Below are 25,292 nucleotides of genomic sequence, written 5' to 3' on the forward strand. Positions count from 1 at the left end.
ATACCATTTACAAGTTCTATGTTTTACTGTTTTATATCATTCATATCTATTTTATGAAAATGTGCTTAGAGGTTGCTTCTTGAAGAATACTTAATATTCCACTCCATAACTAGTATTTTTAGACTATTACAGGTCATTGTAGTCTATTAATTTGACTTGCATTTAAAGTGTTAAAAGTTATAAAGGCTACTAATATATATACCATGACTTACTACAACAAATTACAGTTTTAATCCTTTATAAATATTTTTAAGCTTAAAATTTAGTTTCTGCTTCATTCAGGCATCTTAGCTATACACTAGGAGGCAGTATAGTCCAACTTTTGACATTGAATAACATTAGTAGAAATTGTTTCAAATCATTTTTATGGACAAAAATTGAAATGCATTGAAGAATGCTGAAGATTAGAAAATATTTCAGGGTTAAATTCATTTGCATTATTACTTCATAAAAGTTTTTTGTTTTTTCTCTTGTATTTTGAAAAAAAAATTACTTGTTAAGGAAGAGGTCACTCATCTTATTTCCAGTTCAAACACTGTGTTTGTCTCAAACAATAGACTCTGCTGGTAGCTATAATTTGTAATCAGCATTGGCTTAAAAAAAGGAGGATCTCATGAAAATAGAAGGACAAACAGTGGATTAGAGGAATGGAATCTAGGGGAAAGGATAGAAAATGAACAGTGAAATGAAACTGAGTGTGCTGTGTGCATTTATGAATATATCACAATAAACCACACTTTTGTGTATTATTATAATCGCCAGTTTTTTAAAAAGTAAATAAATAGAAGATCAGTAGACGGAGGGTATGAAGGAGGAGGAGGGGAGGGAAAAGGGAAGTTCTGGGTAATGAAATGGAGCAAATTATGTTATATGGATGTATGAATATGTCACAGTGAAATCCACCTGTTTATAATACACTAATAAAAATGTTTTTAAAATATTAACATGTTAATCAGATAAATACAACAAAATTTTACGATCATGAAAACCAAATGTCATATAACTCTACCAATACAATTACTATTATAAAGATATTCAGAGGATTTAGCAACTTGCTTATCCAGAAAAGATGCTGAGTAGTCTTAACATTGTCAGTTGTACTTATGACTTTAAAAAGATGAAAATTTTTAAAAAGTAATACCTAGATCAGTGCTGTCCAATAGAAATTCCCACCATGATGGGAACATTGTGTTCACATTGTCAAGTATGGCAGCCACTAACCACTGGTGGCACTTGTCCAAAGCTTCTGTGTTGGAGGAAATGAATTTTTAATTGCTTTTAACAGATAAATCTACATTAAATTCTCTAGAACATAAAGTATTAATAGCACTAACAGAAAACATATATGATATGCCATTAGCTTCAGTCTGTACTAAGGCTTTGTCGTCTGATTTGATGAGAGAAGAAAGGGAATAAGAAATTCTCATACAATGCAACTAAATTCTAACATGTATTTAGTGCATTAACACACATCAAATTATACTCTTGGAATATAAATATAAATGATAAAAATCAATTTAGCACTCCAGAAGTCTCTATCAGCACTTTCATGAAGAGCTTGCAGTATATTTGTATACAACAAATATTTGTATATAGGAGGCCCCCAGGAGATTGTGGCTTAAAGGGTGAGGCCTTTTCTATACCAAATACACGTTAAATCACATTCAGACCAACAAAGAGAATAACTTAAAAGGGGGGAAATAAATCATGGAAAAGTTAGTTTGCCGTCTTGGGAACTGGTATGGAAGGGAAAGGGACTTTGTCATCTTGATAGGTTATAGAGAGAAGCATATTATAGAGATGATAGCAGGTACTATGTGTCTGTTCTGGGAATGAAACTGGTTGGTTTAAATTCCTGTACCACCATTTGTTAGATATATAAAATTGGAGAATCTCTTTATTTTCACTATTTGTTTTCTTATCTGTAAAATGAAACTAATTATAATGCCTACTTCACAACATCATAAATAAGATTTAAAAGATAATACACTGACCACTGTACATACAGTAACTTTTCAACTAATGTTAAGCATGATTTTTTTTTTCAATTTAGCCATTTATTTAACGTGCTGCCAAGATTAAAGTCCTCTAACTTGTGTGATAGATTACTTGAGCCATGGGTTCTTTTATAAGCTTAGAGACATTCTTATGCTGTCTAAAGTTGGCACATACATGGGTTATTTTTAATCTCTTCTCTTTTTTTCCTAAATGAACAATAAACAAATAAAGCCTAAAGAATAACGTACAAAGTAACAAGTTCCTTTTTATTTGCTTCAACATATTTACTAGGTCTGTTTCTTTTCTGTATTTATGCTGAATCTTAGCCACTAGTTTTCATTGCCATCTATAATTGTGTTTGCTTGTTTTCTTTCCCAAGTCAGATTTTTCTTACTGAATTCTAGGTATATCTGTTTTTCAGATTGTAAAATTGGCTATTTATGGCATGCTGCCAAAAAACCTTCACAGAAGAACAATGATGCAAAGGTTGCATCTTTTTCCAGATGAGGTAAGTCAGTGGTCTTTGGTAATGATACCTTTCCTAAACATTTTCTCTTTATTTCAAATAATTGCCATTGACTTAGTTTCAATAATTTTATCTCAACTTCTGACACATCTTTGTAATTTAATTTGTATATGTAAAGTAAATGTTACTCCTATTTTAAACCATAAAATGGTGAGCCATCGTTGAACTAAAACTCAAAATCTTATAAGGTCTGTTTTTGCTGTTGTTAGTAACTGCATTATTTTGAACAAGGAACTATGAGAGCCCCTGTTATGAAAAACAGTATTAACTTAGTTCACTTTCTCTGTGACCAGTGGCAAACTTCCAATAAATCATGAATTAATAACTTTGTGGTTGCTAATTCTTTCCTGTGATTTAACTTTAGAATTCTTTTTCTTACTTAGAATTTACTCAACTAAAAAGTACTTGGGGAAGAAAAAGTTTTTTGTTTTGTTTTTGGGCAGTGCTGGGGATTGAACCCAGGGTCTTATGCATGCAAGCACTCTACCAACAGAGCTATATCCCCCAACCCCCGATAAAGTATATTTTTATTTATTAAAGTAGATAATTTTCCTCAATAGTAATAATTTAGTGAAACACTAGAGGCTCTTTAATAAAATATTTTGAGTGTAAGCTCTGGAGTCAAACTGCCTGGATTTGAATTCATGTCCCATTATTTTTTGACTGCATGTCAAAAAATATTTTTTGACTGCATGGACTAGTTACTTATTTCCCCTGTTTTGTAAACTGTGAAATGAACATAATGCCTATTTCATAAATTTATTGTAAAGGTTATAATAATCTAATTGTAGAGTGTTTAATATAGGGCCTGGCAGTTGCTTAGAATAGTTGCTGTCATTATAGTTGTACTGGAAAAATAATATAGAGGTTTATTACAGAATATCAAGTTATAATTGTTGTCCTTATAGTTGTACTGGAAAAATAATATAGAAGTTTATTACAGAATATCAAGTAATAGTGATTGTTCAAGCTACTTATGTTCTTTCATATAAGCTTAAGCAATGTATAAGTAATTATTCATAGTGAGTAGATTATTCATACTTTTTAAACAGGATTGATTTATTGCCTTTGCTTTATACAAATAAGTACAGTGATACCCCACTAGTCATTTTACCTCTGATATAACATGTTCAGGTATAAAATCATGTTCAGAATAAAATCATTTAAGGTTCACAAAAATCACAGAAATTTAAACTCCTATTTCTGATTGTACTTCACAAATTTTTTAGAATAAATATTATTAATGAATATTTATTCCATTGACAAGATAGGCTCAAGTATCAATGTTTTAAATATGTTTGGTAGTTAAGTTGAACAGTACACTACTTAAATAATAATAAATGTACCATTTTCCCTAGAAATGAACTGGTAAATGTTCAAATGAAACATTTTACCATCAAGGCCACAGGGAAACACACTTTGCACTTACTCATGGGAATACAATATGTACAACCTACTGTCATTCCGTAAATTAGGTAATCTTTGACCAAAGTGCATACATGAAAAGATTCACCCCTGATCCAGCGATCTCATTTATAGCAATTTATCCTAAAAATACACATGTATGAAATTATTTTTCACCTTATTTATAATGCAATAAGAAATATAAATAATGCTTATTGAGGAAAGTGGATAAACTTTGCTATATCCAGATAATTGAGTATTGTGCAATTATTTTTAAAAATAAAAGGTATTTCTGAAACTCAATAAGTAACATATTCCAAGTTATATTGAGACATGAAAAACAAGTGAAAGATAATATAGACTACTCACTACCTTTTCTTTGGCTATATACATAATGTGCTTCAACACTCAGATGTACATATCTGCGTCCTTTTTTGCATAAAGAAACCAGAAAAATAAATGAGAAAATGAAGTTGGCTATTTACTGAAGTATGAATACAAAGAATTGGAAAGCAATAGGGGAGAGGATGAGATTTTTTTAAAGAATACGTTTTAGAGAATTCTTCTATTTTAGGTTTTTACCATGTTAAAATTTTACATATTCAGAAAATAAAATAACCAATAGAAATGAGCATAACTAGTGACCAGTTCATGTGCTATTCTGTGCAGAAGATTATCATTTCTGTATTGTTTATGATAGTAAAGTAATAGGAACAGAAATTAAGGCTTAAAAACTTAGAAGTCTCAAAGGAACACAGGCAGCTTGAGGTTGTGCCCACTGACCAAATTCAGGACTTTGTGAGTCTGAAGTAATAATAACGGATTGCATTCATGAAAAACAAAAATCACCATGTTAGTCCAAAAATTATTTTTAAATTTATTATGATTTTTCTTCTCTTCTGAAAAAGGAAAAGTTCTTTATGGAAGAATGTCATGTAGAAAACATGGAAGGAATATTGAATTAGAAAAGCTACATTATCAGCATATTCTATAACCATTGGGTAAAAAGATGGCTTAGTTTCAAAATGTTATGCTTCAGAGTACCAATTATTTTTTAAATCTTTTTAAATTAATTTTATATTTCTGACAGCAGAATACATTACAATTCACATTACACATATAGAGCAGAATTATTCATATCTCTGGTTGTATACAAAGTAAGTTCACACCAATTTGTGTCTTCATACATATATTTTGGATAGTGATGTCGATCACATTCCATTATCATTTCTACCCCCATGCTCCTTCTCTTCCCCTCCCACCCTTTTGTCCTATTTAGAGTTCAGCTATTCCTCCCATACTCCCCCTCCCTACTCACTATGAGTCAGCCTCCTTATATCAGAACTCAAAAAGCTAAACACAAAAAAAACCAAATAACCCAATCAATAAATGAGCCAAGGACCTGAACAGACACTTCTCAGAAGATGTTTTACAATCAATCAGCAAATATATGAAAAAATTTTCATCATCTCTAGCAATTAGAGAAATGCAAATCAAAACTACTCTAAGATTTCATCTCACTCCAGTCAGAATGGCAGCTATCAAGAATACAAACAACAATAAATGTTGGCGAGGATGTGGAGAAAAAGATACACTCATATATTGCTGGTGGGACTGCAAATTGATATAGCCAATATGGAAAGCAGTATGGAGATTTCTTGGAAAACTGGGAATGGAACCACCATTTGACCCAACTATCCCACTTCTCAGTCTGTACCCAAAGGACTTAAAAACAGCATACTATAGAGACACAGCCACATCAGTGTTTATAGCAGCACAATTCACAAGAGTTAAACTGTGGAACCAACCTAGATGCCCTCCAGTAGATGAATGGATTAAAAATGTGGTATATTTGCACAATGGAATATTACTCGGAAATAAAAAGAGAATAAAATCATGGCATTTGCAGGTAAATGGATGGAGTTGGAGAAGATAATGCTAAGCGAAGTTAGCCAATCCCAGAGTACCAATTATTTGAAAGAGAAAAGATACTTTTGCATTAATGAAGTCTGTTGGACACCACGGTAACCAAGTGATCCGATGTATTCTTTGAAATGGGACAAACTGACAGCATGTGCCTCTTACTGAAGATTCAATATAAAGTATATAATATTCGCAAAAAATGCTTAGCCTGAATCTTATTATAACGAAACAATCAGAAAAATCCCAATTCAAGACATTCTGAAACATAATTGAACTGAACTCTTTAAAATGCCAATTTCTTTTTTATGCTCGTATTTTTTATTAATTTTTTAATTTACATATGACAGTGGAATACATTACAATTCTTTTTTTTAAATATTAGTTGTCAATGAATCTTTATTTACATGTGGTGCTGAGAATCAAACCCAGTGCCTCACACATGGTAGGCAAGCTCTCTACCACTGATCTACAACCCCAGCCCCATTACAATTCTTATTATACATTTAGAGCACAATTTTTCATATCTCTAGTTGCTAATTTCTTGAAGAAAAATGATAGGGCAACTCTTCAGATTAGAGAGTAGGTGGAAGAGTAAACAATAGAATAATTAAATGTAGCATATAATCCTTGACTAGCTCTTAGATTGGCAAAAAGTTATATAAGACAATATTAGACCAATTTGGGAAGTTAGAATATAAGGTATGTATTACATTAAAAAAAAACTTTTTCATTGATGTTTATTTTCCTGAATATGAAATTGTAACATGGTTGTATGGGAAACTATCCTTATATTTAGGAGATACATGCTGAAATATTTAGGGTTGAAGAATTTGCAAAGTACTCTTAAGTTACTTTCAGGTACATAAAATTTATGGATTACCCTCTATGTGTAGATTCAAGGAGGCACTTCTCTCTCTTCCTGGTTTTACATGTAATGCCTAATTAACAACTTTAATTCCTCATTTTACATCAATTTTATCCATTCTTTGATAATTTTATCCATTTCTGTAATAGGAAATTTGAAAAGCTTATTTCAGTAAAAATTCCATTCTGTTCTGCAAACATTTATTAGGAATCCACTGTGTTCTAGTTTCTGTGCTGAGTGAGCACCTGACAACTTTAGAATTTATCTTTACAAATGATCTAGGGATTTTGTAAATATCTTCCCATCGAAGTATGAGATATTCACAAATTTTCATAAATACAAAGCAAACATGTAGCCTCCCCTTAAATAAGTCAAAACTGAATGTTGTTTAACAATTTTTCACTTACCCAGGCATTCTCTACTTTTCTGCAAACTTTTCTTGCATTACTGAGAAGTAATGATAGTAAGAGAAGGGATATCAATATTGTTATAATAGTTTTGAGTAAAGAAACATCATTAATATCTGTTGTTTTCTCCTGCTGATAGTTACCCAGCCTATGAAAATCATAATTTTAAAAAGCCATTTTAAATATTAAATATTAAAATTTTTGCTATAGTATGTTTTAGAACAGGCTTACAACACAGTAGAGCTCAGATTTTGAGGGTGGGGGAATACTGTGGATTGACCTCATGAGCACTTGCCCACTGAGCCAAATCCTCAGCCCTTTTTTATATTTTATTTAGAGATAGGCTCTCATTTACTCAGGACCTCAATAAGTTGCTGAGGCTGGCTTTAAACTCGTGATCCTTCTGTCTCAGCCTCCTGAGCCGCTGAGATTATAGGAGTGCACCACCACGCCCAACGAGCTCTATGATTCTAAAGCTATTATAAAATTTTATTCTGACTCTCATTATATTCATTAGTCAGAACTATCTTATTTGATGTCATGTCCTTGGCTAGATATATGATTTCCAGTTGTAATAATGTTCTCTTTGGAGAGTTGTAATGTACTGTGTGGTACTCCCTTTTTTGAAAATTTCTAGGCACACACAATTAAAAAAAGGAAATTGTCTATTCTCCTTGTGGAAATGCTCATAAAATATTTCCATGTTGATATCTTACCATTATTTCAGTAGTCTCATAGAAATTAATTTATCCATCTAGTCTCACAATATATTTCCCTTTGGTAGTTGCTTTATTTTTGTGTCATGGGTACAATGTAAATGTTAATTCCTTTGGTTATTATGTTTGTTAGTCAACTTTCTGTTACTTTAACAAAATACCTGAGATAATTAACTTATAGAGAAAAGATTTAGTTAACTCATGGTTTTAAAGGTTCCTGCCCCTAATCAGTTGAACCCATTGCTTTCAGGCCTTGGTGGCATACCAGCAGGCAATGATAGGGAGCACATGACAGAGCAAACTATTTACCTCATCTCATGGCCAAGAAGCAAAGAGAAAGACACTGAGGTCCCATAATTCCCTTTCGGGGGACAGCCACAATGACCTAGGGACCTCCCAATAGGCCCCATCTCCTATAGGTTCCACCACTTCCCTCTCAAGCCACCCTGAGGGCCCAAGCTTTTTACACATGGGCTTTTGGAGAACCTGGCAGTTACCCATTCATTTTAATATTATTCCCTTTATGTAGTCTGTCCAACTCCTATGATTCCTTTTTTATAATATCTCTTAGTTGATATACTTTATTCTTGTGTTGACTTTTTATTCCCCAAATTCAGTCTTTTTTATGTCTTACTTTGGTTACTAGAATAGCTGCTGACCTCTTTTCCTTGTCTTCTGCTTTTCCCCACTGCAGTCCATTCTGCCCACTATTGTCAGGCCAGTTTTCCATCTTTTCTCTTCGTTTTTATGAGCATGTGGGCATAGAAGGAAGTAGTTCTGCACAGAGGAAATGCCACAAAGAAAGGCAGTGCAGTTGAGTTCAACCAGTGCATGAAAGATGAGGAGTGGTTAAGTCAGAAACTTCCAGAGTGTGGGGAGAAGTGAGGTCAGAGGCAAGCTAAGAGCAAGGATGCTGCTTTAGTTGAGGAAGTTTATCGAGGGAGTTAGAGCTCCCTCCTGACAAACTTAAGCTTGAGAGGTGACTTTTTGAGAAGAGTAAACCTTTAGAAGTCATGATCTCTGATTTTTCTTTATATACTCAGCACCAAACATAATTTCTGGTTCATAAAAAAAGTTCAGTAAATATTTCTTTGATAAATAAACAGCCTAAAGATCCAGCAGATTTTAATTTTCAAAGTTTTTTTCTGGCAATAACATGAAGTGCAAATTGAAAGGTAGTGGTACTGGATACAGTAGACCCAACACATCCACTCATCAGATGAGAAAGCATGAGAATGAACTAAGGCAGCACCTTCCTGTAATTGAAAAGAGAGGTAAATTAAATGATGTATTTTATAGACAAAGTAAAGCATATTGTTGTAATACAATTACTTATATTACTGGTCCATTTTGCTTTTCAGAGATTTAGACAATGAGTTTTAAGATTATATTGTTCTCATCCTATAAACATCTTTTGCATATTTTCTAGTACTAAGTATTATTAACTTATTATTAAGAAAGATGTTTTAAGAAAATTAAGCCTCAAATGTGTTTAACATAGGATATTCCAGAAGATATTCTTAAGAATTTAGTGGAAGAGCTGCCTCAGCCTCGGAAAATTCCAAAACGTCTAGATGAATACACCCCGGAAGAAGTAGAGGCTTTCCCGAGAGTATGGTCTCCGTAAGTGTCTTTTCTCCTTTCTTCTTTTTTTTATTTTTGAAGTTGAACTTGGTACCCTTGTTGTCTTCAGCTAAATGATAAGATCTTTTAGGGTAGGAAGAGCCAGTTCATGTTTTTACTCCCTTGAGAACTCAGCAGCTACTACTTGCAAATAACCTCCAGATGTTAGATGTCAGAACCCTGACCATCTTGCTAGGAAAGTGCAAGGATGATGTCAGGTATTTCATTTGGGATCTCCCTACCTGGATAGACTGTAGTCTTTTGGAATGATAAATGCATTGTCATCAACCTAAAACGAAGGAATTCTGTTTTTCTTATTGCTTCTTAAGCCAAGAATATCATCTAATGAAAAGTCATTAATTCTGGAATTTTAGTCTTGATCCAAATAGAAAAACAAAATCTTTTTCCTCTCTTCCATACAATTTCCTCTATCTAAAATCCATAAAGCTGCTAAGATTTGACAGGCTATCTCCCATCTAATTGTTTCCAGGCTTCTTTGCCTGGGATATACAGACGATGCAGCTCTAAATGTCACTCCGCAAACAGTGCTTCCTGTAGTGTTTAAACTGGTTTAGTCTCCTCATTATAGGGTCTCATTGTATACTTTACTTTTCATTTGCTGTGTTTATTCTAATGTAATCAAATATTTGTGTGATTTTCTGCTTAATGTCTAGATTTCATGAGGGAACTACATGCTTGTCTTCTTCAGCTCTGATTACTGTACCCTACACGTTAAGTATCTCTGATTACTGTACTCAACAAATATTTGTTGAATGGATTAATGCAGATACAGAATCTCCATTATCAGCTTTTATAAGTGAAGTTAGAAAAGAATATCTAGAAGATATGAAGTAAAACACACTTTATTTTTTCATAGTATAGAATCATATATTTAATATATATGTATGTATAATATATATATTTAATAATAATATATTTCCCTATATAGAAAATCTCATTTATTTATATTCATATGTATTATTTATCACTGCATAAATAGCAATAAAAATAACAAGGTGGTCAGGCACAGTGGCACAAGCCTATAATCCCAATGGCTCAGTAGGCTGAGGCAAGAGGATTGCAAATTCAAAGCCAACCTCAGCAACAGCGAGGTGTCAAGCAATTCCGTGAGACCCTATCTCTAAATAAAATAGACTCAGTGGTTGAGTGCCCCTGAGTTCAATCCCTGGTACCAAAAATAAATAAATAACTAATAAAACATTTACGGTGTGCTTTACATGGATTAATGACCTGTTTCTGAGCAAATTCGTGAACATTATATTACAATTTTTATCCCTGTTTTTTATGAAGGAAAAAGTATTGGCATAGAAGATAAAGTAATGTCTAAAATGATGTAATTGTGAGTGGTGGGTTAGGATTCAAGCTGAAGATGACTAGCTCCTAGGTCTTTCTTCCAGCTACTCTGCTAAGTGCTCCTTGTTAACAGTGATTATCAAATACTAAATGTGCCAAACAAGACAAAGTTTTGGTGATGTTCTAAGTACTGAACAGCTTTAAGGGTTGAGGAGGCATCATCTGGTTCAGAATTTATATCCCCAACTCTTCATACTTGGCACATTGTAGGTCCTCGGTGTTTTCATTCTGAGTCCATTTCCTTGTCTGATTCAATGTCTTCCACTGTGAAATGGAGCTAATTCATTTATTAGAGGATTGCAGTAAGGAGTGAGCTAATGTGCACAAAAATGGAGTGCACTGGAAGTGTTCGCCAGGTTTTGTGTAGGGAATTTTTTTGCTTTTACAAATTCATATTGTTTTAGCATGCTTGCTAATGTATTTTATATAAGTGCACCTAAGTTATAAGCCATTCTCAAATATTATGTTTTGATAAACTATATACTAAAAAGGAATTTAAAGTAGTTCTTTAAGTTTTGGCATGTTACCTTCCTGTAACAAATTCTGTAAATATAGGTATGTCACATATTCTTAAAGACACACCATCATAAATGAGTGTATATTCCTAGTCAAGAGGGTTGTTACACCTTTTTTTTTTAACTATAATTACCAAAGGTACTATTAAATATGTGACCACAATATGAACTTTGAGTTTTATTTATGTATGTGTGTATATATGTGTGTGTGTGTGTGTGTGTGTGTGTGTGTGTGTGTTTATATAGAGGTGGGTAGAATGCTGAAATGTGCTTTAAATCAGTTCAGTCAAAGCAGTGCAATCATATACTAACCATTTACAACAAATTATATTTAGTGTTATTATAATCAAATGAAAACACAACACTTATTTTACTTAGCAATTCTTGCTGTTTTAAAACAAACTGAAAGGTGACTGTTCATTATGTTAATAGGATTAGGAAGGGCTTTTAGAGACTTTTAGACAAACTTAGAGCTACTTGATGCATTTTTAGTTACTACCCCAGGAATGAGTTTTCTTGTCCTTTCTTTTCATTCTAGAGTTCCCTGTGACAGGAATATGCATTAGACACCAGGCTTTCCTTTACACTTTATTAATGTTGTGATCTTTTCTCATTACTTGTCACACAACATATGTTAACTTGTGTTTCCAGACTAATAAAGTGGAAATACATTTACTGAAACTTAAGAGTATATCACAGCATAGGTATACTAATCATTTAATGCAAATAATTCACAATGTCATTCTCCTTGCATATTGCAGGTGTCATCAAGTCCAGTTAGCTTGTTACATGAAAATCATGTGACCAGGAAAAGAATAAGTCATTTTTGGTTCACCAAAAACCTTGTCTAGGAAATAGATGATCTTTCAGTTCAAGACTATTCAGTTGCACTTTCTGCAATAAGAAAGCTTTATAGCTGAACTTCATATAGAGTTACTGGCCACATGTGGCTCCTGAGCACTTGTACCGTGGCTGGCGTGAGTGAGGAACTGAACTTTTTATTGAATGTAATTTTAATAAATTTAATTTCAGTAGACACAATGTGGTTAGCAACTTACTGGACCATATCACCTTCATTGTTTATTTCCTAAAGGTCTTATACTTTAAAATTAGAATTAAAATATCTGATACACCAGGCCATTCAGTGCATTGGAAATGGAATTTCTCATTATTGGAAGGCTTGCCTTTACAGGAAGAAGTATAGTTTCTCCTTCTGGAGGAACCTACTTAAAATATGCTTTTGCTCCACCCAAAATAGCTAAGCCAAAAATATAATCTTCCTTTGGAATGTACTAACTGGAATTTATTCAACATAAATCTGATGATGAATCTGCAGAGACTTGACTGGAACACATATACCTGAATTTCACCACAAGTAAACAGACACAAAAATAGCTTGCTTTTGTTTTTCTTTTTTCCTTAGCAATAAAACTTAAAATACATTTATAATATAAATGTATACATCATCATTGGTACTTTTGTTAACTTTTGGTAAAAGGAAAGCTCATTGACTTTTCTATTAGAGGTTAGAAACTTTTGAGCAACAGTAATAATTGTCAGGCTAAGCTTTGAGTCCTGTAGATGATTAATAGAATTGTTTTAATTAAAACCTACCATAGTTGGGAATTTAAATAATTTTAAGTCACTGACAAAGCTTGTATATTTGCAGCTCTAATTTTAACATATGTTATATTTTCTTTTGCTAGTTATTAATTGTGCAGTCATTTTTAAAGTAATGGGGAAAAACAAAGAATGGAACAGATATTTATGACAAAATTATAAATAATTTCTTTAAAAGCTATTTTCCTATATGGGTAGTATTGGCCATTCATCTCACTTCTTCAGTTAGTGAATATATATTTGGCATATTAGTATTTTTTTACACTTCATGAATATATGAATTTTGCAAGAAAATGTTATGAGATATCTTATTTCTCTTGGTGGTACAGAGCAGATGTGTGTTTTCCATGAGTAAGTGGTGATATGGGGATTGCACTTAGAATTTCTTTTTATGAAAGGAAAGGAAAAACAATAGGACTGTCCTTTCATTATAGTTCACCTGCCTGAAACTGTTAACTTTTAAATGGATAACTCATTTTAATACTATCAATAATTATCCTCATAACTGTTGCAATTTTGCCAACACATTACAGAACTCTATCATGAAAATTATAATGCTATCACTGTAATCAAATTTTTTTATTATGTAGACTAAAAATAACAGGTTATTTAAATTTTTTATTTCCAATTTTTATGAAATTATGAGGTGAGATTTTTTCTTAGGAAAATCTACATAGATGGGAAGTCTCAAATTGCTTCTCATTATGATTTCTTACTCATTAATTCAGTAATGCTTTATTTTAAGCAAAACTCTCAACCTTTATAGAGAAACTTAAATGTGAAAAGTTTCAGTATTAATGAATGTTCGAAAATACATATTTATAATGAAAATCCATATTCCTGGTGTTTACTTTTTACAGAGTGTGTTACAGAAGTGTGCCTGCAAAGGAGAGATGGGTGGAAAAGATGAAGGTGTGAGGATGGTCATGACTGGCTCTGTAATTTTCTTTCCAGTGGTTAGGATTAGGATTAGAGTTCAATAGGCACTCCATCCAGCTAGGTAAAAGGAAAGCAGGGCTCCAGCAGCTGAGAACTGTAACCCTGGAAAAGGGCACTGTTGAGCATTCTTCAGTCTGCAGCTCTAAAAGAGAATAAGGACTTAAGGTAGTGTATGCTCCCTAATATGAAAGCTATTAATCCTCAAAGTTTTAAGTGATGCTGAGCAAAAAATTGTACCTATGTCTTTAGAAAAAGTGCTTTAGATCAGAGAGTTAAAACACAGTAAAGAAGGATTTTTACCTTTTCCAATCCCATAAGGAGCTGGGGTCTGGACAGCTTTAAGATTTTCCATAATTTTATGCTAGTCTAGTCATGTGGCATTTTCCCAGAAGATTTAACTTAATTTGCTGCTCTTTACAGTCAGAAGTTATTAGCTGGACTTAGGGAACAAGGTTACTTTCCAACTTTCCCATCCATTTCAACCAGCTCAGCATTGGCTTAAGCCATAGTCCTCAGTATTTCCAGTGCTGCTGAGTTTGTTCAAATTAGGTATTCTAAGTGGTAGTGTTCTTTGATATGAACAGGTCAAGACTGGTTGTTGAAATAAAAAAGGAATCTATTTAAAACAACAAAAAAAACAGATCATTTACAAGCCCTAGCCAATATAGATTCTGATTTTTAAAAGTGATAATTGAATGTAATGGCACTTCCTTTCCAATTTAATTAAAAAACAAATTTGAATTTTAAACATGATAAACAATCATGTGATTTTAGATTGTTTTAAAGCACAGTGTGATCAGGGTATGAGAAAGCTGAGTGCCTGACGGAAATGCATATAAAGTGCCATCACTGAAATTTACTTTTCCCTGTCCAGCTAACACATTTAAGAACCGTGTGCTGTTCCAGACTGCCTGGAATGGTTTATTCTACGAATTCTGTCTGTGCAATAGAAGTGACTTAAAACTCAATTAAACTGACTTTTTATTGTTTTTTTCAGACTATGTCACTGTTCAGATTTTATTGTAGTCTTTTAAATGGTGTCTAGAATAAGTATTATACTAACAGAGACCAGAACTAAGGGAGAAGAAGAGATTTATTAAACTTAAGTTATGCCCAGTTTCTTAGATTTACAACTGAGATATGAATGCTTTTTTTTTAGAAAATAAATTATGTTAGGACTAATATATTGTCACTAATTTAACTGCAGTATAAACATTGTGCTAAATAATCTTGTTTCCTTGTATTTGCAAACTACATACATTCTTTCCACCAGTATACAATATCCACTATAATCTCTTAAAGTTTTTTTGAAGTCAAAAGATTCTTTTTAAAAATGATGCCATTTTCAGAATAATATAAATGTGTTGACCTCTATCATTTCCATATTCTAAATTTGAATCTGTGCATTTCTGCAGTGTGCCTGTTAATTTAATAGGTGTCAGGTGATGTTTTGCATAGAGACATGTGTGATAAAGGATTTACCCTACAAAACAATTACATAACATGTGGTGTGATTTGAACAGTTAAGAGCAATTTCAAGGAAACTAGAATATTTTCTATGGCTCAGACAAGCCCTTTTGATGGTGTTTACTCATTCAAAAAAAGTAATTTTTAAAAAAATTATGTTGTTTAAAGGCAATTTTCTGTTGGTGTTGAATATTATTGGCCAAATAGATTGTTGCTATGGAACATTTGCTAGCTATGAAAAATACAGAAAATGAATTAAAGAAAATCTTATGTTCGATCATTCTTGGAAGATTCAAAAATCTTCCAAGTATATCCTAAGTACACATGAAAGTGGAAACTTTTACCTTTTTCTTCAAAGGTCAAAATATCTGTGTGCATATGATTAATGAATTGTATAAAATCTATTATATGTTATAGCTATATTATATATTATATATATATTACATATTAATATCTGTTAGGAATCTCTCTTTCTCCTGACACTACTCTACTCCTGTAGCCATAGCAGCACCAGACCACTCAATAAATATGTGTTGAATGAAAGAATGCCTGAACAAATAGATGGAATCAAATTCTCTGTAAAAGATAGAAATTGATTTTTAATTGTTATAGTTTATATTTATATTTTGGTCTTTGCTGCTTTTTAACACTTTCTTAATAACTTCAGCTAAGGTACAATTTTTCCTTAATAGTCTGCTCTAATGCAACTGATATATATAAATTTGAATACTTTATGTTACATATCTAAAGAAAGATCATGGTAATTTTGTTAAAATACAACCTATATTTCTGCTGAGGAGTAAATTTTTATGATTTTCATCAAAACCCATAAAAATAAGTAGGCATTAGGTTTCTGTAAAGGATTTGAAATCTCTCTCCAAAGATTACCTAAGATCACTTTAAGAATGCTATTGCCATTAACAAATACATTAACATTGCATAATGCCTTTTAAAAGTTGATAATTGGTTATTTCCATTGAAAGAGTTACAGAGAATTAGGACAAAAGTAGAATACAAATTCACCCATCATCCCTCTGGCAGAAACTCAAGTCATTTTAGTAAAATTCAGATATTTAAGCAGATGAAAAGCAGCACAATGGATGCCAGATTTTTTGCCTTAAAATTTACTTAATGTAATAAAAAGATTAGGCAGATTTCAGGCAGAATAGGATAGATATGTAAGCAAGATAATCTGATAATTCAATTCTAGTTATTTATTTTTACCACAGGGGTCCCCATCTTTTAAAGAACCTAAATATAGTGAAATTTACTTGATACTAAAGGTACTTAGACTACAATTTAATCTCTCTTTGATGATGGACACCAAAGAAATTTCAGTAGCCAGCCTTATTACAGGTTATTATCACTAAGACATGTATTGTATCAGAAAAACACAATACTGCATGTGAATGTAGTCCTCTGTTAGTAAAGAGCCAGGAAAGATACTTTATCTCAAATGGAGTCACCTCTAGCTGAGGAAGCCTGTTGCCTTCTGTTAGGCACAGCAGAGTTTTAAAAATTGACTTTCTGAAGTACTTATTTTATTTTTAAACTTTGTCAAGAAATTGTTTCCTTCTGTCACCAAGGAGCTCTGTCCGAGGTCTGAGCTTAACCCTTGCTAGAGAGTGAGGGACGTGAACCAGCATTTTGTCGTGTGGAACATGTTAGGAATACAGAACCATGAACCTGCTGCAGAATAAATGAAATCAGAGATACATTTTTACTTGATCTCTGTGCCCACTCAAGTTTGAGAAACATCAAAGAAAATAGCTCTTCCATCACTTTTTTATATTATCATAGGTTTTCTTCTTTTAGTGGAAGGGAGTAAGCAGTGCAAGTAAGTTTTATGTGTGCTTACTTTTGTGTTTGAAATAGAAAAAGAGAGTCATTTTTAGTGCAAACCTCTTTTCCCCACATGGGAACCTTCAGAAGTCATATGATGTTGTTAATTGCCTCCACTACGAAAGGATGTTTCTAGCTATACTAGTGTCTAGAATCTAGTCCCATAGCCATGACACTGTCCCCCCCCATCCTCTCCTTGAGAGCAAGCTAATTATCAGAAAAAAAAACCCTGATTATGTGTCAGGAGGAAGAGGAAAGGATGGATTTGTAAACAAAGTGGCATAACAAAGGCAGTAGCTATGCTGCATGACAGGTTACCAGGCATCCACACTCTGCCAAGCACTATGCTTGTTGCTGGGAATGAAAGATCAATCATGATGGGACTCTGCCACCGAAGGAACTGGCAGTCTAATAGGAGTCAAATGGAGTAAAATGGCCCTTGCAAGCACTGGAATCACGTGATCTGCCATCAAATCCCTGCCATCTGCTTCCTAGCTCTGTATCATTAACAAGTTACTGAGCCACTCAGCCTCAGTTTTGTCAGTGCAAAGGCAGTTTAATAGCAATGTCTTTCTTTCAAAGTGGTTGTGAGGATAAAGTAAAATAATTAACCTGAAGTAGTTGCTACACTTCGTGACACCTAATAAACATTGGGCACAAGTAAGTAAAAGCAAGTATAATTTAAGAAACACTGGTAGAAGTACACAAGAAGTTTTCTGGGAATCACAGACAAAGGAGGCCTGCCTGGCTTAGAGAGAGAGGGAAAGTAGGGAAGAGCTTGCCAGAAGATGTAACCTTTGAGGTGAATTTTGGAAGATTAGTCAAGTTTGCCAGCAGAGAAAAGATAAGAGATTCCAAGCAGAGGGCATTTCAAGTACCCGAGTCAAATCCAGCACTGCGGAGGTTTTTATCTGTGAAATAGCAGGCAGTGTGGAGGGACTGGGGTGCAGAAAGACAGGATATAATAAGAGTGACTCAGAGAGGTTAGCTGAGGCCATGTCATGGATTATATGTTTAATTCTGGAGAAGTTGAACTGTGCTAAGGCAAGAGAGGGCCTTTGACAGTTTTAAGCAAAGTCACATGATATGGAGAAGTGAGATGGAAGACAAGGAATCTGTTAGAGATTTATTCCTCCCTGTCTTAGTTCTCTTAAATGTCAAACTCATCATGCTCAAAATCAATCCTGTCCCCTATCCTGAAAAATAGCACAGCCATTCACTGAGTTCTTCAAGCTGAAAATTAGTAATTGTCTTTGAATCCTCAACTTCTAGTAGCTCCTTCTTCCCTCACCTCCCTGGCCCTTTCCCCACCTTCCCCTTTCCACCCACCCCGTAGACCAACTGTTACTCTTTGCTTCCAAAATTCTGAACCTGACCTTTCTTTTCACTCACTACTGCTGCAGCCCTAACAGAACCCTCATCTCCATCCTCCTCACTTCCTCTTAAAAAAAATATCTGCTTGTAACAAATCAAGGCTTCATCCAGCTCCCCTTGCCTTGGGGTCAGTATCCACATGCCCTTATCTAGCAGATTACACACTTCTCCCACATTTCTAATTCTGCCTCTAAATTCTACTAAAAGGTGGTATCATCATTTCATTTTGACTTAACAAATTAACCTTTGTTGTGGAAACAACTAGTGACTGACCAAACACATTTAATTTTATTGAGTGGAATTGCAGAGATTTCTTGTGGGAAATTAACTCAGAAGATTTTTTTCCAGTTGCATCACCACCAGCTCCTTTGCAATTATGTGAACCAGCTGTATAAAAGAATAAATTGCTTCTTCAAATGTACTGGTGTCATTTAACTAGGAGTTGCTTTAGTTGTATTGAGTTAAATAGCAAAGGTTAAATGGGTACACATTGGGGCCACTTTTAGCTATCCTATCCCATTTTCATTTCTCAGACTTTGGTTGCAGTTTTTACATTTGGAAAGAGATTTCAAAAATACAGTGACAAAACTCTGCAGTTTTCTCTTGTTGTTATAGATGGCTGATATGGTAAAGCATACCTGGCTCGCTTCCCAGATCAGTGCCTGTGGTCCTCAGCTTAACAATAAAACAATTTCAAATTAATATAGCTCTTTTTCCTGAGCCAGTAGACAGTTGGTCTTCTTAGCTGGGCTATCTGATACCTTATGAGTATTCCATTTAAGAAAATATACTGTAAATGTGGAAATGGAATAGATAAGTCATTTCAGGGCAAACAGAGTATATCTACTTTTTAAAAGAACTCAAATTAAGATATTTTTATAGTTGTTTCAAAAATATCTATTTAATGTAAATGTTACTATTCTCCTTCAGAAAATTCTACGAGAGCTTAGTAACTACAAATACCCAACTGAAAGACAACAGAACATTTTAAATTTGGGGACAATTTATAATTTCTTATTCTTCCTTTTATCTGTTATGATTCTTTTCTTTGTTTTATCTATTGTTAGATTTAACACTTTCCTAATTTTCCTTGTTTTAATATGTTCTAAAGGAAGTGACTCTCAGGTTTCTATTATAAAGTATATAATACTTATATACTTTACTGTAAGTATATAAATGAGGGAAAATCAATTGTACATTTGTAAAAATATCAAAGGCCTGGTGTTTAGATATTCATGTTGTTTATGTATCATAATGAAAATTAAATCTAGCAAATGATAAAATAATATAAATAGGGAAATTGCACATTTAAAATCTGCATTTGTATGGCAAATCTATTTTTTATGTGATTTTAAACTCCTAAAGATTACAGTGAGAAGAGTTTAATGAGAAACTGTTCAAAAGTGGAGCAGAGATGTAAATTATTCAGTAACTATATATATATATATATATATACACACACATACATACATACATAGGCACAAGTTGACCTTGTGTTTTCAAAAGAACTTCAGATTGTCATTTAAATTTTCTATTTTGTGATGTTTTGGCTTTAGTGTTTTTTACCATATATTTAGATGCAATATTTGTAGAATTTTTCAGTGAATCATTGCTTTCATTGTAAATTGGAGAAATAATCTCCCTTCCTTAGTTAGAAAAAAATAATGATTCATGAAGAGATGAATGTTGATTTTTTTTTTTTTAATATCTTTCAGGCCTGAAGATTATCGGATCTAAGAGAAGGAAAATTACAGTGAAGCGATGTAGGCTTCTTCCTGATAAGTTTCTCTGCCCTAGAACAGTGAAACAACTGCTTCAGGAAACTGCACTAAGACTCGTTATTTTATAGAATTGTTTTGTTATGTAATGATCGAAATAAAACTGCTTCCTGGTAGTAAGTACCAAAATAATGCCCATCTCTGGATTTTCTCAAGTTCTAGAACACTCTTCTTGTGCCCCACGAAGAGGCACCTCCTTTGCTTTTCCTTTATTGGCTATTCTGTCTATCCTCCTATCCAGCTAAGCTCATCCTGTCAGCTCAGTAAGGCAGACTGTCATCTTTTTCTGTGTCCCAGATAGCCTTTTGATTTTGTGACTCCAAGATAATAGAATGCCTGTCTACTCCCTAGAACTCTCCCTGCCATACCTGTGTTGTTGTTTGCCAACTCTGCACTGTTCTCCATATTCCCTCTGTTGGTTCTTTTCACCTCCATGCTGGACACTTAGATTGGAGTGCTGGGGTAAATATCCCTAGAAGAATATCCTCTCTAGAAATTAAGATGTCAGTGCATTTTTATGGTGGCATTTTTGTGGTTTTTCCTTCTCTTCCCCTATCTTACCAATCAAGGAGTGACTTTCTGATTTATTCAGCAAACATACCGACTGCTGCTATAATGCCAGGCACAGTGCTAGGCACTGAGAAAACAGAAACCACATATGTCTCTCATATTTCCTTTCCCTACCAAAGAGCATATAGTCTATTGTAGAGTAAGAAGCACCTGCTGTGTACCAGGAAGAGCAATGTCATATGAGTTAATTTATTTAATCTCTACATCAGCCGTATAATAGACATATAGTTTGTTTTTTTTTCCCCCTATTTAAAATTAGGCACACAGAAAGTAGTATAGTTTAGATCCAGAATGTCCTAGATCCTCCGGTTAGAGGCTTGGGCCTCAGCATAGTGCTATTGGGAGGTAGTGAAAACATTAAGAAGTAGAACCTAGCGGGGGTCTTCCACTTATTGGGAGCATGCCCTGGAACAGGAGAGTGGGACCCCAGAGCCTCTTCATCTCTCTTGCATTCTAGTCAGGAAGTGAGCAGCTTTGCTCTACCACATGCTTCTTGCCCCAAGTCCAAAAGCATCAGGGCTAAAGACCAAGGACTGAAACCTTCAAAACTGAGCCAAAATATACTTTTCCTTTTTATAAATTGGTTATGTTAAGTATTTTGTTACAGAAACAGGTAACACAAATTAACTCGGCATGGTCACTGAGGTAAAGTGGTAAAACATCCTAATAATTACATACCCTGGGAAATACAACCACAATAGCCAAATAAGAATCACAGCTCACCTGAGGGAGGAAGAAACTGGACCACTAGAATAGCAGTTCCTATCAAAGTAAAATGAAGAAACAGAAGAGAGCTTCTTTGCTTCCAGTACTGAGGATTGAACCTAGGGGTGCTCTTAACCACTAAGCTACACCCACAGCCTTTTTTATTTTTATTTTGAGATGTGGTCTCTAAGTAGCTGAGGCTGGCTTCAAATTTGTGATCCTCCTACCTCAGCCTCCTGAGTCACTAGGATTATAGGCATGCCACCATGCCTGGCCAGAACATTTTTTCAAGTAATAAATTCTTACTGAAAAATAAATCCTAATTTTTCCAAAAATTATATGATGAAGTCATTTTTTCATAAGCAATTGTTTATCAGGTAAGTGTGTTGCATTATTGGTTAATGTAAAGTAAACATGAAAAATGCTATCCTGCTGAGCATAGTGGCCTGGGAAGAATATACTATACCTGATATTATCCATTTTACCCAAGTGCACTATCTGATTTAACTTGTTGTATTCCAACTCTCAGCGTTTGCAAAGTTTTGATACAAGAGAAAGTGTGATGTTAATGATCATGCTGATCATCATAGGAAACAACACTTAAAAACAAAAGAAATGAGCTTAATATTAACTTCCCAATAATTACCTCCTCTCCAGAGAACTGACAACTGAAAATCACTTTCAGAGGGTTGGAAATAACTACTAACCTCATACAGGAAGAGAGCAGTTTGTGTCTTACAGTCAAATTTGGGGCCAGACTTTTTTAATGGGGAATACTTAAAGCAATAAAAGCTGGGTTTCTGTTTTAAGCCAGTTCAAGTCAATTAAAAACAGGACAATAGGTTACATCCATCTTCCTGTCACTTCATTTAAAAAACTATGATCATCCAACATAGCTGGAAATTCCCCATAGCTCATATGGGGCTCCCTCAACTCAAAAGCCACAACCCTTCACTATGGACACTTCCATCCAGAAAACTTCATGTGTTAAAAGCTCATTCAACATGTGCTGTAGTATCCCTTTATTAGAAATTTGTGTTTAGACTCGTGGTGTCACAAGACTACAAGTGTTTAGTTTTCTGCCTCAACTCCATTTTTCCCATGGCCCTTATATTTTTGGCAGGCAAACTTTCATTATGCAGGGATTTTTAGGAATGCATGTGCCATGCTATGGGACAACAATAATCATTGTAACTATTGATTTATTGCATCTTCCTGCTAGTCTGACTCCTAGAGTCCTGAAGAGTCACACTGCTTCCACCCCAGCAGACAGGGCCACGTGGGAGACACTGACTCTGGTACCATATCCTTGCCACACCTGTGTTGACGCAGGAGGCAACTCACTAATACCTCCTGAATGGGCACACCTGTTGCCAGAGTCAGTCCTTGTCACCAAGCACTGAATATCTCAGGGATTTAATCAGGATTTGGCAGGAGGAGATATTTGCAACCATCCTTTGCCAGGACTTTTATTTCCTATCCTATTTTTCTACTCCAATTAACAAGATGCCTACTAAGAAGTATGATTGGTGAGGTTAATAAGGAAGTCTCTTTGGTTTAGATAAATTGGACCATGAGGCCCAGAGATTTGTGTTGGTAGTGAAGAAACACTGCCAAGTATAATGCACTAATAATTTTTTTTTAAAAGAGTTTGTGAGGGGAAAGGGGGAAAAAAAAACAAGGGAGACAATTGAATAACAGCAGATGGGGTAGAGAGGGAAGATGAGAGGGAAGGGGAGGGGGGATAGTAGGGGATAGGAAAGGTAGCAGAATACAACAGTCACTAATATGGTATTATGTAAAAATGTGGATGTGTAACCGATGTGATTCTGCAACTTGTATTTGGGGTAAAAAATGGGAGTTCATAACCCACTTGAATCAAATGTATGAAAGATGATATGTCATGAGCTTTGTAATGTTTTGAACAACCAATAAAAAAAAAGGGATGAGACAGTAGAATTTTGTTTTACTTGTAAGATTTAATGGGAATGAAGGAGGTTTAAAAAAATGCAATGTAAATTGTAGTTACCAGATTCCTGCTATAGTTTCTATTACGAATTTCTTCCAAGCAAAATACTGACACTGTCCCTATGCATGTGCCTCATCTTTTTTGTATGCTGCAGTTGACTGATTTGTTTTCCTACCTTCTGAAGGAAAGAGGGCTTAACCATGTTCAGCTAAGAACAACATTTAATGTCCAGGTCTATACTGGCTAACCAGCCCTCAACCATGGAACAGGTAGCAGGGCCTAAATCTGCAAAGCTGGAGCCCCTGGAGTGATTCTGCTGCCAAGTTCTACAAAGTGGAGTTTGAATTGGATGGAACCCTATTTAAGATGGTATGAGCTTTCCAAGACAGACATCAAGGCCTCATTTCAGCTTAAATACAAGCTCTTGCAGAGAAATGATATTTCTCCTACTCTGCCCAAAACATCTAAAATAAAGAGAATTGAGTAGTTTTGCAGCATCACCTCCACTCAGGGCTTCACCTTGGAAGAATGTAAATCTGAGATGGGCTACCAGTAAAACAGATGGTCAGCGCCACCTGAGGGCCAATTTTCATTAGGCTACCTGCCAGGAAGGTTTAGAATATGTTTTCCACATGAAGACAGAATAATAGGGCCTCTGAAGAGACAGATTTGTAACAGTGCCACTTGGGCCATGAGGGCCTCTTTGATTTCAAACAAATCTTTACTTCAAGATTTAACTCTGCTTTCACTGCCCTCACACTTCAATTCCAAAGTTAATACCTATTAAAACATTGCACAGTGTCTGCTAGAAGGCCATTCTATTCCTGGTAGAACACCTGTGCTTTATAAGTTGATGTTGCAGATCTCCCCCTCATCAGCCTGTACTAAATCCATTAGAATCAACACTTTGAAATTATGATGCAATTTGGCATCTTCTTTAGCAATCACAACACTAAAATGAGTCTGACTATTTAGAGGACATTTTGAGGATAAAGCATCTGTGTTTATTTTTTGCCAAATTCACATAGTCCAAATACAATATTGGTATAGCTTGTTAGAAGGATATTACCAGTTATTTTTACTATTAGTGCACCATTACCAGCATGGTATGTGTGCAGAGCCAGGAAATTATGGGAGAAATGTGAATATGTGTATTCTTGAGACACTTTTCTAGTAGCTTAAACCTTGGATTAAGCAGCCAACTCTTCCAGTCTGTATTAACAAGGGATCAGCTGCTGTATTTCATTCAGTCATGCAAATAACATGTCATGGATAGAATCCTAGATGCTTGAGATACATATGTAAATAAAGCAAAATTGTATGTTATCATGGAGCTACATTCCAGTAAAGGAAGGCAAGTAATAGACGATATGTACTTTATATTAAATATAAGGGTTATACAAGTTAAATAGTAGGTGTCAAGGATGAAATAGCTACTAACACAAAATTCGTGCATAACACCACCCTAAAATAATAATTTGGGGTCCTTTTCTGCACTTATTTTAGTGTCCATGTGTGCAACATAGATGGAGCTTCACTGATTTCCACTAGGTTCAGCTGGGCTTACCTCCATGCTAAAGCTTGGGTCCAGGTCTAATCCATGAGCCCCAGAACTAATTGTTCTAGATGTTTCAAACCTCTGCTTGTGTTGTGTGCATTAACATTCCACAGGGTTAA

At 34.3% G+C, this 25,292-nt stretch overlaps 1 protein-coding gene across 1 annotated transcript in view; it reads left to right on the top strand.

Annotated features, from left to right (window-relative positions):
• Mrpl13 (mitochondrial ribosomal protein L13) overlaps nt 1-23,597 on the top strand; it is a 41,089-nt gene extending 17,492 nt beyond the window's left edge. The window contains exons 5-7 of the mRNA XM_026393867.2: nt 2,420-2,506; nt 9,341-9,462; nt 20,309-23,597. Of these exons, the coding sequence (XP_026249652.1) occupies nt 2,420-2,506; nt 9,341-9,462; nt 20,309-20,330 (231 nt within the window). The 3' untranslated portion in view covers nt 20,331-23,597. The remainder of the gene's footprint in view (nt 1-2,419; nt 2,507-9,340; nt 9,463-20,308) is intronic.
• Nucleotides 23,598-25,292: the final 1,695 nt, after the last annotated feature.

This window comes from Urocitellus parryii, chromosome 7 (assembly GCF_045843805.1).
Source record: "Urocitellus parryii isolate mUroPar1 chromosome 7, mUroPar1.hap1, whole genome shotgun sequence".
NCBI classification, from domain to species: Eukaryota; Metazoa; Chordata; class Mammalia; order Rodentia; family Sciuridae; genus Urocitellus; species Urocitellus parryii.